Source organism: Gadus morhua, chromosome 14, assembly GCF_902167405.1.
Source record: "Gadus morhua chromosome 14, gadMor3.0, whole genome shotgun sequence".
NCBI lineage: Eukaryota > Metazoa > Chordata > Actinopteri > Gadiformes > Gadidae > Gadus > Gadus morhua.
Window position 1 is genome coordinate 5,762,391 of NC_044061.1, and position 15,383 is coordinate 5,777,773.

General features: G+C 46.6%; 1 protein-coding gene across 1 annotated transcript in view; it reads left to right on the plus strand.

The window, feature by feature from the left end:
* The window catches only part of ly75 (lymphocyte antigen 75), a 32,226-nt gene extending 16,861 nt beyond the window's left edge, over positions 1-15,365 (plus strand). The window contains exons 18-34 of the mRNA XM_030376631.1: positions 1-38; positions 2,627-2,694; positions 2,888-2,964; positions 3,157-3,293; positions 3,731-3,839; positions 3,934-4,239; positions 4,444-4,664; positions 5,420-5,582; positions 5,956-6,120; positions 6,958-7,080; positions 7,386-7,571; positions 8,109-8,332; positions 11,332-11,533; positions 12,029-12,184; positions 12,682-12,798; positions 12,958-13,140; positions 13,741-15,365. The exon at positions 1-38 is cut by the window's left edge and continues 132 nt beyond it. Coding sequence (XP_030232491.1) covers positions 1-38; positions 2,627-2,694; positions 2,888-2,964; positions 3,157-3,293; positions 3,731-3,839; positions 3,934-4,239; positions 4,444-4,664; positions 5,420-5,582; positions 5,956-6,120; positions 6,958-7,080; positions 7,386-7,571; positions 8,109-8,332; positions 11,332-11,533; positions 12,029-12,184; positions 12,682-12,798; positions 12,958-13,140; positions 13,741-13,916 — 2,651 coding nt within the window. The 3' untranslated portion in view covers positions 13,917-15,365. The remainder of the gene's footprint in view (positions 39-2,626; positions 2,695-2,887; positions 2,965-3,156; positions 3,294-3,730; positions 3,840-3,933; positions 4,240-4,443; positions 4,665-5,419; positions 5,583-5,955; positions 6,121-6,957; positions 7,081-7,385; positions 7,572-8,108; positions 8,333-11,331; positions 11,534-12,028; positions 12,185-12,681; positions 12,799-12,957; positions 13,141-13,740) is intronic.
* Positions 15,366-15,383: the final 18 nt, after the last annotated feature.

Consider the following 15,383-nt stretch of genomic DNA (forward strand, 5'->3'; position numbering starts at 1 on the left):
TCACCGCCGCCAGGAAGATCCACGAGCACCTCCCCCAGGTACACCGGGATGGAGCGTCAGGCCGGGCGGCGGTGGGCACTCACGGGCACCTCCGGGGGTTAGATGGGGGGGGGGGGGTTAGGGTTAAGATATGATGTTAAAGCTGACTTATTGTACCACCAGGTGTGAGTTTGATCAGCCCGTACAAGCAGTTTTGAAAATCGGCCTCTTCTGACATCACAAGTGGGCGTGTGCACCTAGATGTGTGACGGATAGATGAGCAACGTTTGCTACAGTCCACTGGCTAGGCCGCTAGACTGATCTATCCAGCACACATCTAGGTGGACACTAGGGCTGTAACGATACACCAACGCACGATTCGGTTTGTATCACGATTTTTGACCCACGGTTCGATACATCCCACGATTCTTTTAAATTCAACAAGACTTTTAATATTTTTTTATAATAACACTTTTTTTTACAACATTTAATAACAAGTAATTTGGAACACTGAACAGATTTGAACAGAAAGAATACTATTAAAGCATAGCTAAATTAATAAATAAATAACCAAAGATTGCAGTTGGAGGATGCTTGCAGGCAGGCAAAAACCCTCAACTGTTTGGTGGTTTAGTCAAATATCCTATTGGCGCCTTTTATTAGGCTATGTAGCTTAAATAATGACATAATCAGGCCGTATAGAATGCAACATGTTTAATAGCCTAACTTTCAATAGATGGGTAAAAACATGAACGTCTATCATGAACGTCGCAATAACGAAGCATAGTGTTACGAGTAGCGTATGTGTGTGTGCGCGAGAATGGCAGGGCACTCTGGATAAATGTCGTTCATATCGCATATAAGGACTTCGACGGCTGTGGAGAAATGCAATCCTCCGTAGCCACGGAGAGCTGTCATCACAGTGAGGGCATCTCGTCCCATACTTACGGCATCAATAAAAGGGGGCGGTGTCAGCAGACTATTATTTAGACAAATTATTAGCAAATTTCAATCGGACAATTTGACCAGAGAGTTAGAAAGGGCATATCGCGCTTCTGCCTTCTCACACCGCGAGACAGGTTCGTGGCTTTGAGTGTCGCGATTTCGGTTTCGATACGCGTATCATTACAGCCCTAGTGGACACGCCCACTTGTGATGTCAGAAGAGGCCGATTTTCAAAACGGCTTTTAACGGCTAATCACGCTCACACCTGGTGGTATAATATGTCTCCTTTAAGAAGTGAGTCTTCGTCCCGATGCTCAGCCCCTACCTGCTCCTTAAATGGGTCTGCTAATGACTACTAGATAGTTAATACATTTTATACAACGGGGGACCTAAATCCAGCGATCTGATTGGTTCCCAACTGTTGTATAATGAGCGTATGCATAACTGCTATGACGCCCGATCATTTTGTGAAAGTTTGCATATCACTCCGCGCCTGGAAGTAGAAACAGTTACAAAGTAAAACATATGTTGGATGATGGAGAGGGTGTAAATGTGGTTACTCCGGGAGTGAGCAAGGCGATGGAGAGACTAACGAAAGCTTAGGCACACGGCGAGTGAACTGCTCCATAGGATAAATTGCCGGCGAACCGTTTATCGGAGCCTTCTCTCGGAGGGACGCTAAAGTGTGTTGCATAGCGACCGTCGATGCATAGCGGCAGCCAGGAGGGACTACTTTTTTGTATTCTTTTAATAAAATGGCTACTATGACTTTCTTGGTTTCTTTTTAAATGTAGTGTGTCTATGACTTTCGTTTCGCCATAACAGTAACCGTTGTATAAAAGAAGGGGGGTCGCCGGCCCCGACGCGCGTCGGGGCCGGACAACGCCCCTTAACAGTGGTATAATGAGCACATACCACAGCCTGGCGTGATCAATTGCTTAAATATATATATATAAACTAGATAGAAATAGATATTGTATGTATTTAAGAATTGCATTGTATTGTGTTGTTCAGGGTGTGGAACTAGCTGTGATCAGTGTTTCGGTGCTGGACTTAGGATCATAGGATAGGATGTATGATCAAGTATTTACTATGTATTATTTAAGCAATAGATCACGACAGTGGGGTTTGTGCTCATTATACCACTGTTAAGGGGCGTTGTTCGGCCCGACGCGTAGCGGAGGGCCGGCGACCCCCTTCACACCTTGCTCACTCCCGGAGTAACAACATTTACACCCTCTCCATCATTCAACATATTTTTAGGCTTCAGTGACCTGTGCTATTGCTTTTAAACAACTACTTTTATGCTTTGTAACCGTTACTACTTCCAGGCGCGGAGTGATATGCAAACTTTCACAAAATGATTGGGCGTCATTGCAGTTATGTATACGCTCATTATACAAGTTAGGAACCAATCAGATCGCTGGATTTAAGCCACCGGTTGTATAATGTATGATATGACACAGTATTTATATGTTTAATTGTATGATACGATAATGTATTGTATGATTTCATACAGTATTAATATTTATTGTAAGATATCATATGGTTTTATGTAGTGTATTACATAATATAATATGGTAATGATATTTAAAGTGTATGATAATATATGGGGAGCTTTTCATATTTAGTGCATGATAAGGTATTAATTTGTAGTATTGTGTGATATAGGTTTTATTGTATGATGTGTTGTTTCCAACAGAACACCACTTCCCCGAAGCAGAGCTGGTGGGTGGACATGAAGCAGCCTGGACACTACTTCCCAATGACGTAAGACACATGCTCAAACACTCACATGAACACGCACATGAAAGCCACAGAAAATGGCAGAATTCAGTGTGTGTGTGTGTGTGTGTGTGTGTGTGTGTGTGTGTGTGTGTGTGTGTGTGTGTGTGTGTGTGTGTGTGTGTGTGTGTGTGTGTGTGTGTGTGTGTGTGTGTGTGTGTGTGTGTGTGTGTCGCAGGTCCGTCCAGATGCATTACTACCACTCCCTGTTCCTGGGAAGATGCACGTCGCTTAGCAAAGAGAACCTCTTCCCTGGTCAGTGCCAACACAACACAGGGCCACAAAGTACAAGACAACTCAGTACAGTACAAGACAGTATAGTACAACATAGTACAGTCCAGTTCAACACAATGCAGTGCACCACAACATAACACAACACAGCACAACATAGTCCCTGGTCAGTAGCGTACAATGACACTCATACTGCCCCTGCCTGCCACCTTACAGAGTATGACTACAGTTGTGCGCACAAGCTGTCCTTCGTGTGCGAGCGACACAACGTCACCTCTGTGGAGCGGAACCCTCTAGAACCGTACCCGGGTGGGTTCCCATGTGATAAAAACTCCCTGGCCTTCAGAAACAAGGTATGAGCCCCTGACCCCTCCCCCTCAAAAGTCCCCTTTAGAAATGTGAAATGTTATTTCATATTTGACCTGCAGTTAACTCTTTTAAATCACTTCTTAAATCACATTTGTTTGCACTTGCTTTTACGTGACGTCGTAGTTTCTTTTTTTTTTATTTCTTTTTTTTTATTCTCTTTCTTAATTTCTTAAAGTCTTCCTAATGGTTTTATGTCAAAGCACTTTGTAAACGATTGTTTTTAAAGGTGCTATATAAATAAAGATATTATTATTATTATTTGTATTATATTTGATCATGTAAGTAATAAGGTCCATACATCACATACAAATGAAGCTATTATGTGAAGGACAAAGAGCAACTTTTATGTATCATCATCTGCATATTCAATAATTTTTAGTATAACAGCTCTATTTATAGTGATGTCTGTTTGCCTTTCTAGTGCTTCACCATCATGAAGCCCAGCCAGCAATTGGGGTTCCAGTCCGCCAACGACGTCTGCAAGTCGCTCAGGGGGACTCTGGTCACGGTGGCGGACCAGGTGGAGCAAGGTGTGCCGGCGCCCCCCCAACAAGCCCAAACTAGTCAAACAGGAGTTCCATGGTAACAATGCTAACTCATCCGTCCCCGTTGCTCTGTGCTCAGACTTCCTCACCACCCTGCTACCCGGCGTGCCGGAGCTGAACCAGATCTGGATCGGGCTGAAGCTGCGCTCCACCTCCAGGCAGTGGGTGGATGACACCTCGGCCGGCTTCCAGAACTTCAACCCCCTGCTCCACGGCATGCTCCGACCAATTAAGCCCGACGTGAGGCCAATGAAGCCCATGGACCTAGACACCTTGGAGCTGTGTGTGTTTATGATCAACCATCCCAGCTCTGAGGTGATGGGCACCTGGGACTACAGCAACTGTGGGGATAAACAGTACACAGCCCTCTGCCAGCACTATGCAGGTGAGAGAGACATACACACACACACACACACACACACACACACACACACACACACACACACACACACACACACACACACACACACACACACACACACACACACACACACACACACACACACACTAATAAGTAGTAGTTCTATTCCTAATTTTTGTCTCACTACATTCTCTCTCTCCCTCTCTCTCTCTCTCCCCCTCCCTCCAGATAAGCCTGAGGAACCCCAGGCCCCGACGGAGCTCCGCCACTTCAACAACCACACGGTGCAGCTGCTGGTGGGGAACATGACGTGGTCCGAGGCGGCGGCGCGCTGCCGGTCCAAGGCCATGGTCCTGGTCAGCGTTGGCGACGTCTCCCTGCAGTCCTGGCTCACCGTGCTGGTCAGCCGGGCTCGCACCCCCATGTGGATCGGGCTCTTCAGTGAAGACGTGAGTCGGGTCCTTCGGTCGTGGTTATTCAAAGGAGAACCAAACCCTAAAGCAGCCTGTTTACAGATGTAACAGGATGTGGTGGGTTTCGACGTAGTGGTGCGGGATGATCCTCGTCCAATGTTCGACCTTAATGCACAGCCTTTTAAGTAAAAATGCAAAGGTTTTTTGACGAGTAACATGTTACTGGCTGTTAGGGGTTACCTGGTAACGTCAATCAAGCGCTCTGGCCACGGCTCTCGCTGTGCACACATCCAGGTGGACACTCCCACTTGTTATCTCCGTCACTCGGAGGAGAAGTAAAACCGAGGTCCTGACTCATTGAGGTCATAAAGATCCCAGGGCACTGATCGCAAAGAGCAGTGGTTTCCCCCGGTGTCCTGGCCCCACCAGTCTCATTCGATCTGGCCCCCTAATCAATCATCCTCCTGTATAATTGGCTGACCCATTAATTCCCTCACTCTCCACCTCAAGCTGGCATGTGGTGAGCATTCTGGCGCAGATTGGCTGCCGTGCATCACCCAAGTGGGTGCTACACATTGGCGGTGGTTAGTGAGGTCCCCCCTTCACTGCAAGCGTCTTTGAGTGTCTAGAAAAGTGCTAAGAAAATTAGATTAATTATTGTTAATATTATTATTATGTCACAAAAAAACGGGAAAGGGACGATTTTCCATCGGCTTGTCACTGCTAACACACTCCCACCTGGTGGTATAACATTCACTGGTTAAAAGCTCCTCCGTCTCCCATGTGTTCAGAGCGGGGTCCACTTTCGCTGGACAGATCGCAGCCACACAGTGTTCAGCCGTTGGTCCCCAGAGGCCTCCAGCGGCTCCTGTGTGTACCAGGACACCGACGGCTTCTGGAAGGCCACCGAGTGTGAGGGGACTCTGGGGGGCGCCATCTGCCACAAGCGCCACGGTGAGGCCAGGGCTGTTAATGTACACAGACAGCGGACACACACACACAGCCTCGGACACGCACGCATACAGTCACACACACACATACAGTCACAGACACACACAGTCTGACGCACGCACGCACGCGCACACACACACACACACACACACACACACACACACACACACACACACACACACACACACACACACACACACACACACACACACACACACACACACACACACACACACACACAGTCACATACTCACACGCAGACAGTCACACGCAGACAGTCACACGCAGACAGTCACACGCAGACAGTCACACACACACGCCTACACACGCACGCACGCACACACACAGTCTTTCTGAAGCTCTGTCTGTGTCTCAGAGGACGCGGTGATCAAGTCAGAGGACCCGGCAGTGAAGTGCCCTCACACCCTCAACGGCCCCAACTGGCTGCCGTTCAGGAACAACTGCTACTCCTTCCAGCTGGTGGCGTCGCGCTGGGCCCAGTTCGACAAGGGCTTCCCCCAGGACACCTGCAGAGACCTCTGTGAGAACACGGCTCCTTGTTATGGTGTTCCACTGGCATGAGCCTGTAGTGCAGAACACCGTTCTACACTTTGTCCGTCGAAATTTCCCCCGTCTGGGGTGTTATTTCAGTTAGGCCTAAAAAAAAAATTGTTCGGTTCCGGTGTCCGACCGACCCTGTCAATCTATGTGCGACCCAAATTATTTTATGAGCTTTAAAAAGAAAATTAATGATGCAAACTATAATTACGTTTTTGTACAGCACCTCTTCATTCTGTACAAGGATGAGCGAATTTTCTCGTTTTTAAATGAAAACAACCTACCTATCATTCGCTGCCTCTGAAAAAATAATAAAAAATAAATAAAATAAATACCCTACCTACCCATGACCTCAACTGACAACCAACAGGAACCAAACTTTTTTTTTTTTAGGCCTTAACAGAAAATAAAAGACACTTTAAAACAAGACATTTGTGCTAGGCATCAGTTCAGATGTTGCAAGGTTGTTGTTTTTAAATGAAGATAATCAATATCATTTATAGAACACTATTTATTTAATGCATACAACTGGGGAAATGCACAGGAAATGTCTTCCCCAAGTGATAGACAAATAATAATATACCATTAAAATGCATTTAGTAGACTCATCTGGGTACTTGTCATTAGGAGCTGGTTAGGGCGGCTTGCTTCGGTCAAGCTGTGGACATGTGGGGGATTCAACCCAGAACCTTTTGGCTGAGTCAAACACTCCACTATTCACTAGATGTTCCTCATAGAAGGTCATTAGATGTTGAGAAGGCTTGTGCTGGAGAGGGGGAGATGAACGAGCAAATGAGGTCCTTGTTTCACTGCGTTTCAGACCACAACTCCAACGTCCTGACCATCCGCAACGCCGAGGAGAACGAGTTTGTCCGCCAGCAGCTGGTCCCGTTCAAGAGCCTGGTGCAGTACGTCTGGCTGGGACTCATCAAGGACAACACTGGTGGGTGATCGGGTCGCGCGTGAACCACAGGGACGGACATGTACCCTTCTAAATGGGTATGATCTGTGGTAACGCGGTAGGAGACCAAACTAAAGGTTCTCTCTACGGGGGGGGGGGGGGGGAAACAGCGTGTACTTTTAAGGCTCAGCCCTGACTCCGGTTCAAGTTTTGCCCCTGTTCCTTTGCTGCATGTCCTCCTCTCTATCTCCTGTTCCTTCCTGTCTATCTCACACTGAATAAAGCGTAAAAAAAATGTTTTTGGTGTTGTCCCTGCAGTGAACAATTGTGTGGTGTCCTTCCCGTAGATAACCAGATGAAGTGGTACGAGGGCACCAATGTTCAGTTCAACAACTGGCGGAACGGGCGGCCGCAAGTGGAGACAGAGTTCATGGCCGGTATGAACGAGGACGGAATCTGGGAGCTAATCACCAACCAGAACTACTTCTCCCCCTTCAGGCAGAGGAGCATCGTGGCCTGCAAGCTGGACAACGGTCAGTCGTAGTAAACGGATCCATGATGGTCTTTATTTATAAAGTAAACCTTTTACTCAAGCATACATCTAGTTGGACACTCCCACTTGTGACGTCACTACAACACAGGAAAAAGGCTGATTTACCAACGGCTTGCAATGGCTAATCGCATTCACACCTGGCGATACAATATCACCACTTTTAAAGTGTCTCCCAAAGTATACTTTTTATTTAAAAAAAAAAAGTAATTGAAGTACTCGATACCCACCAATCATTTTGGTTGGTTTGTGGTTTTTAAGTTTAAAGTTGGATTCAGGGTTCGGCTTTTGGGTTTGGTTTTAGGATTTGGTTTAGGGTTTAGGCCCTAGACAGTAAGACAAGATCCCAAGACAGAAATACAATTTAAAATTAAAAATATATATATTTATGCTAAGAACTACAAAAAAAACCTACACATTTGAGTAGCATAAATAAAACAAAAAGTCAATAACAGCATGCAATCAAAACTCCTGATCTGACATCCAAACCCCTTGTCCCGTGTTCTCTTCGTCTCCGCAGAACCCAGGGAGAAGTACAACCTGACGAGCCCGAGCCTGCGGCAGTACGGGAGCCTCTCCTTCACGGTGCTGACCCGCAAGCTCACCTGGCTCCAGGCGCTGGAGCAGTGCACCCTGCTCGGGGGACACCTGGCCAGTATCCATGACAACCAGCACCAAATGCACGTGGAGCTCATCGCCCGGACGGACGGCTTCCCGCTCTGGATCGGGCTGTCCAATCAGGATGTGAGGAGAAGCTCAAACCTTAACAGATATGTCACCGATGCGTGACGTTCAGTAGGTTTACACACGTGCCAAGGCTGAATTATCGGCTGGTACCTGAAGATATTACAACGATTTTTCAGCGCAATTCTGCAATATCCCAAATATTGTGATATGGCGATTAAGATTCAAAGATTCAAGATTCAAAATGCTTTATTGTCTAGTATGTTGCCATACTAGAAAATTGTCTTTTGACTGAAGGCTTGTGTGTGTGTGTGTGTGTGTGTGTGTGTGTGTGTGTGTGTGTGTGTGTGTGTGTGTGTGTGTGTGTGTGTGTGTGTGTGTGTGTGTGTGTGTGTGTGTGTGTGTGTGTGTTATTTGTGTAAGTTCTTTGAGGAATGAGTGTTCTGTGTGTGTATAGCTATGGGGATGAATGATTTTTTGTAGATAGCTTTCCTGGCCAAAGGCATTCTGAATCTTCTGCCATTAGGAAGTAGATCAAAACAAGGATGGAGTGGGTGGGAGGGATCTAAGAGGATGGAGTTGGTCTTCCTTCCCACTGCCTGGATATACAGATCCTCCAGCGCTTTCTGGTGTATTCCTATTAGCTTGCTTGCTTGCTTAGTTAATCTATTAAGTCTGCTTTTGCTTGCGTTTGTGAGGAAGCCGTACCAGGATGTAATGTTGCAAGTGATGATGGATTCCACCAGAGATTGGTAGGCAGTTGACAAAATGTCTTTACTGACATTGAAGGTGTCTAGTTTCCTCAGGAGATACATACGTTGTTGTCCCTTCTTGTAAACCCCATCTGCATGCTGGCTAAAGGACAGACGTTGGTCGATCTCTGTGCCAAGGTATTTGAACTTCACCACCTGTTCAACTACTTGTCCTTCCAGGGTCAAAGGTGAGGAAAGTGGATGTGGGGTGTTAGATGCCCTCCTCCTATGGCAACACAGTTCTTTGGTTTTGCTGATGTTCAACTGCAGTGAGCTTTCTTTGAACCACAGGGCCATTTCAGTGATAGATTGGGTGTACTTGGACAGGGTGCTTTGATCTGTCAGTTTGGCCACCAAGGCCAGATCATCTGCATATTTAAATAGCTTGAATCCACTGATGTTGCATGTGATCTCATTGGTGTATATTGAGAACAAGATGGGAGACAAGACACAACCCTGTTGGACTCCAGTGTTAAGGATGATGTTGGACGATGTTACACCCTGGACCTTTACATGCTGGGGTCTGTCCTTTAAAAACTCCTTGATCCAAAGTGTCAGTGCTGGGTTGGCCCGAAGCTGCTGAAGGCGATGCAGGAGTGTGTTGATGTTAACTGTATTAAATGCTGACGAGAAGTCCATGAATAAGATCCTGACCAAGGAGTTCTGGGAGTCCAGGTGCTTTGTGATGGTATCCATTAGATGTAATGGAGCGTCCTCCACACCTCGTTTTGGCTTGTAGGCAAACTGCAGTGGATCCAGATTCTCACCGATGGTGGTGGTGAGCTCTCCTGCAACAACTCTCTCCATGCATTTGCACAGGATAGAGGTGAGTGCCACTGGTCTGAAGTCGTTCAGAGCTTTAGCCCGGGGCTTTTTGGGAACAGGGATGATGGTGGTCTCCTTCCACGCCCTGGGAACAAAACTGGCATCTAGGAAGAGCTGAAACATTTCCGTCATTACACCGCCCAGCTGACTTGCACACTTCTTCAGTATTCTGCCCTTCAGCCCATCTGGTCCAGGAGCTTTGGAGGAATGGAGATGGGAAAAGATGGATATAACCCGCTTCTCTTCTATGCAGATAGATTCTGGGGGGTATAGGAGAGTGACCATTTCCTCCATAGAGTCAGTGTTGTTGAATCTGGCATAGAAGGTGTTGAGTTCTTCAGCAAAGGCAGCAGGGTCTGGGCATTGTACTGCAGCAGTGTTCTTATTCCTGCCCATCATGGTGTTTAGGCTCCTCCATGCATGCCTTATATCTCCACTGATGAACTTCTCCTCCATTTTGTTTTTGTAGTTGAGCTTGGCCAGCTTGGTCTTCTGCTTTAGCTCCTTTTTCAGCTCTTTAACTCTCTGCTGGTCACCCTGGATGAATGCAAACTTTTTTAAATTGAGACAGTTCTTAAGGTCTTTGGTTATCCATGGCTTATTGTTTGCAAAGATCTTAATTTGTTTGGTGGGAATAACACTATCAGCACAGAATGTGACGTAAGAGCATATGGTATCGTACAACAGGTTAAGGTCACCATTGCATTCCCTGAAGAATTCTTCCCAATCTGTAAGCTCAAAACATCCTTTCAGTCTTTGAATGGAGTCTACCTCCCATGCCATGATGGTTTGGGCCTGTACTTTTTGGGTCTTCAATTTTTGTCTGTACTTAGGCAGTAGTAGTATTACATTATGATCTGAGGACCCAAGGGCAGGGCAGGGCTTGGATACATATGCACCCGGGATGTTTCCAAAACATAAATCTAGCGTTCTATTCAGCCGTGTTGGCGTTGTTAAATACTGTTCTAACTGTGGGAGAAGTGCGGTGACTTCACAGGTGTTGAAATCTCCCATCAGAAACACGGGCTGGTCAGATGCCCTGGAGACGGCATTGTTATGACATTCTAAAATGCGCTCTGCTGCCAGCGCGTTGTCAGGACCAGGGACATAAACAAGAATTACTGTTATTAATTGAAATTCACGGGGAAGATAGTGGGTTGAAATGACACAGACAAGATTTCGTAGATTACAATATTTTTCTGAGTTTATCGTCGGGGTTCAGCTTCTACAAGACTGTGTTTGGCATAAACGAATGTGACTGAGCGGCTAAGCATGTAATTGATGGGAATTGGGCATTGGAAAATACACTATAGCGCCCTCTGTAGGACACAACATACATTTTGCTGCACTCATGTATTTTTTTATTTGTATATATAATAAATATACCACATAACACATCAAACCGACTTCAAACCCGGGTTTTAACAGCAGAACACCATTTCGTTGACCTTTTGATTCGTCTGTCCCACTTTCGTTTGGCAGTCGAGTAACCCGTTCTACGAGTGGTCGGACGGAACCAATCGCGACTACCATGCACCCATCAAGGACTCTCAGAAGAGCCCGCAGAAGTCCCAGGCCGGCTGCGTCTCCATCAGTCCATCCGGCACGTGGATGAGGGAGGACTGCAAGACCTTGGTTGAAGGAGCTCTCTGCTACACCACCAACACCACCACCCCTAGCCAGAGTAAGGCGCCACACCCAGCATCAGGACACACTGTTCACATTGGACTACAATTTGGAAAGTTCCAGACATGGTTTCGAACAAAGACTAAACTCCAAGCCTGAGGATGTATGTGCCAGATTAGGACTACAACTCCCAGTATCTAGAGACTCTTTACCTAACATGACTACAAGTCCAAGAATCCTGATAATCTTTAATAATGACTGCAACTCCCACCATCAGGGCAGATTGTTGGAAAATGTCTACAACTGTTGGGGTCCTGTACTGCTCGCAGTATCTAGATGCTTTGTTAGAATATGAACTACAAGCATTCTATTATATACTACTATAACTCCCAGTATCCAGACACTGGTTTTACATGACTACAACTCCCAGTATCCAGACACTTGATTTACATGACTACAACTCCAAGTATCTAGACGTGTGTTTGTTTAATTAACTCCCAGCGTTCCACATGCAAGACCCACCATTTCAACGTGTTTCCTTTCTGTGAACCAGGGGCCAGGCTAAAGAGTCCTGCGCTGGCTACCAATTGCCCGCATACCACGTCCAAGTGGTTGGAGTTCAAAGACCACTGCTACGCCTTCAACATGACCATCTACAACTCCAGCGTGTACAACATGGCTGATGCCACGAGTGTCTGTGTGGGACTGGGTGAGAACGTGCGACTCAACCTTGTGTGTGTGTATATATCTATAGTATGCACACTGCACAGCGGTTGGCCAATGCTTCTATTAACTGTTCAGTTGTTCACGGGACACCTTTTCTGCCAAGCGTCTTACGGTGAATTGTTTTAGATGCATGTCATTAAGCTCTGGGACGCCTGTACGCAGGCTGCAGAAATGAGGGTTCAAACAAAGTGCCTTTCAGAACATCCTAACCCCTAGGACTATCCTGAAACCAGTTAAGGCATTTTGGAGCATGATGTTCCCTACCCCCTACCTCTAGGCCTCCTAGAGCAAGATGCTTCCTAACCCGTATCTGCTCCTTGTTGACTAGTTTAATTCACTGTAAATCTCTTCTCTCCTTGTCTGCTATTGACGATGATAAATAGTCAAACACCATCATTGTCACCAGTGACCCAACAGTAACTCAGTGGCTGTCGTCTGATTCGTTTTCTTGTTCCTTTTTCTTTCCTTCTTCTCGGGCAGGGGGTCACCTCCTCACCCTGACCTCCATGGAGGAGAACGACTTTGTGGCCTCCCAGGTCACTGAGGACCCCCTGATCACCAAACGGGTTTGGCTGGGCCTGAACATGGACAAACAGGGTAAACACCGGGCCCCTGCATCCATACCTCCTGGCAATGGCAAACAGTTTCTAGTGGAATTTGCAACATGTTCCCCTTCGGTTGTGCCATGACGTTGTCACACCGTTTTCCATGGCCCTCCCTCTCTCTCTCCTCTCCCTCCCTCTCCCCCTCCACCAGGTGTGCCTGTGGGCTGGGTGGACGACTCCCCCCTGGACTTCGCTAACTGGGGGACACCCCCCCCCCTGGTGGGGGCGGCCGCCGACCACCCCTGCGTCGTGCTGGACGCGGGGGACCAGGGCCGCTGGAGGAGGGTCAGCTGCTCTGACAGCCTCAGCCGGGTCGTCTGCAAGACCACCAAGTGTGAGTGGCGCCGCGGCGCATAGTAGCTTAGCATTTATGTGTGTGGCTGACGGGTCACTTATTGGTTGAGATGCTAGCCGAGCATGGTGTGTCTGTGCTGGCTAACAGCGTTATCGGACTGTGCTAGCTTCCTTGCTTGATGACAGTCTAGCATGTTAGCCTAGCTTAGCACGTAACTGCCCTTGCTGGATGACAGTCTAGCATGTTAGCCTAGCTTAGCACGTCTGTGTAACTGCCCTTGGTGGATGACAGTCTAGCATGTTAGCATAGCTTAGCACGTCTGTGTAACTGCCCTTGCTGGATGACAGTCTAGCATGTTAGCCTAGCTTAGCACGTCTGTGTAACTGCCCTTGGTGGATGACAGTCTAGTATTTTAGCCTAGTTTAGCACGTCTGTGTAACTGCCCTTGGTGGACGACAGTCTAGCATGTTAGCATAGCCTAGCACGTCTGTGTAACTGCCCTTGATTGATTACAGTCTAGCATTTTAGCCTAGCTAAGCATCACTTGGTCCCGGTTCTTTGCGGTTTCCCAGGGATGACAAGGTTAGCATGTTAGCCTAGTATTTCTGGTGTAACAGTTCTGCCTTCCCCCCCCCCCAGTGTCGCCGGGCTCTCCGGTTGCCCTGGTGATGCTCCTGGTCATCCTGCTGGCCCTTGCCGGGGTCATCGTGTTCCTGGTGTACAAGAAGAAGCGGGCGTACTTTACCTCCAGCGTGCGCTACAAGAGGAACTTTGACGAGGCGGACTCCACCAGCATCATCACCGAGGCCGAGTGAGGTGGAAGGGGCCAACGGAACACACACAAACACTGTCGTGCCTGGGCCTGTCAGCATTTTACTATCCCCTTTGCAAATGCAAATACAGCGTCTGCCTTTTTTATGTTCTTCTCGAGTGTCTTAGGCTGACGCCACGCCCTCTGAAACACTCCTTCAACGGTGTGCATGCTGTGTGAGCTGAATGGGAAAAGTTTCCTCTTTGTTGGAATTTGTTTTAAGATCGTAATTAATTTAAGAAGGGTTGATCTAAATCATTTGTTTTGTTGATGAAGGGACTCCTGTTTTACCACTTAATACCCCCGTCCAAGCCATTTACAACTCGGTCCACGATCAACATCACAAGTGGGTTGGTCATCCCCTGATGCATGATGGGTAGATCCCACTCGTAAATGGATCTCACACCCGGTGGTAAAACATGGGCCCTTTAAATCATTGTTTTCATTCAACTTGAATGTCCTTGCTTGTTGTTGTTGTCCTGCTGAAGCGAGGTCAAGCCAGGGCTAGTGAGTGCTTTTAGAAGCAGAATCCAACCTTTTAAAGGGGACATTCGGATTCCGAGGTGGATTTAACTCCTCTGCAAACAACGGCCAATGACTCCCAATACTTATTAAAATACAACGGCCGACTGTAAGAAGCTGCCTCCAGTCATTGGCTGTTCTGATGCGTGCGGTTCAGATTTATTTAATGTATGTGTGGGGGTTCCTGTTGGATTGGTTTATGGATTACTAGATTATCAAGTGAGATTTATTTAAAAGTTGCTTCCTGTAGATTTTTTTATTCTTTCAGATCACAGAAAGAATTCTGTCATCTGTACTCTATTCTTTTCAGTTCTCTTGGATGGGATAAGGAATGTTAATAGAGAACGTGGTTCAGGGTTTGTTCTTTACTGATTTACAGATGCCTTTTTGATACTAGAGGGACGCTCAGTGATCGGATCCAACTGAGGGATTTTAATACAATATTTGTTTTGTAAGACTTGCCTAAGCAATGTGGAGTCATGGGTCTGTTGTGGGAATGGATGTTTATTTTTTTTGTTCTGTGTGTAAATCAGCATTTGCTATGCACTTAAAACTACTGAGCGAGTATGCACTTTAATTAGCCTTTGAGCAATAATGTGTTTGATGTTTTAAGCACAATGAAGTTGTCGATTTTCTCTTTAAATGTATTTTTAGAGAACCAACCAATTGCACTCGTGTTCCCGTTAACTGCTTGTAAATACCGATTTTTTTTTTTTTTATATAACTATAACGATGAACCAAAGATGTTAAAACCTGCTCAACATTTATGGCGTTCCTTTTAGTTTTTTTTTCCAAGGAATACTCCAAACACGCTAACGGCCTCAAACTCACCTTGGTTTTTATCTGATCCAGTTGTGTTTTCTACTAAACACCTCCTCTGCTCAATCCAGGTACAGTCTCGACTGCAGTCCAATAAAATGACATGCCTTTACATATGCTGTCCTGGGCT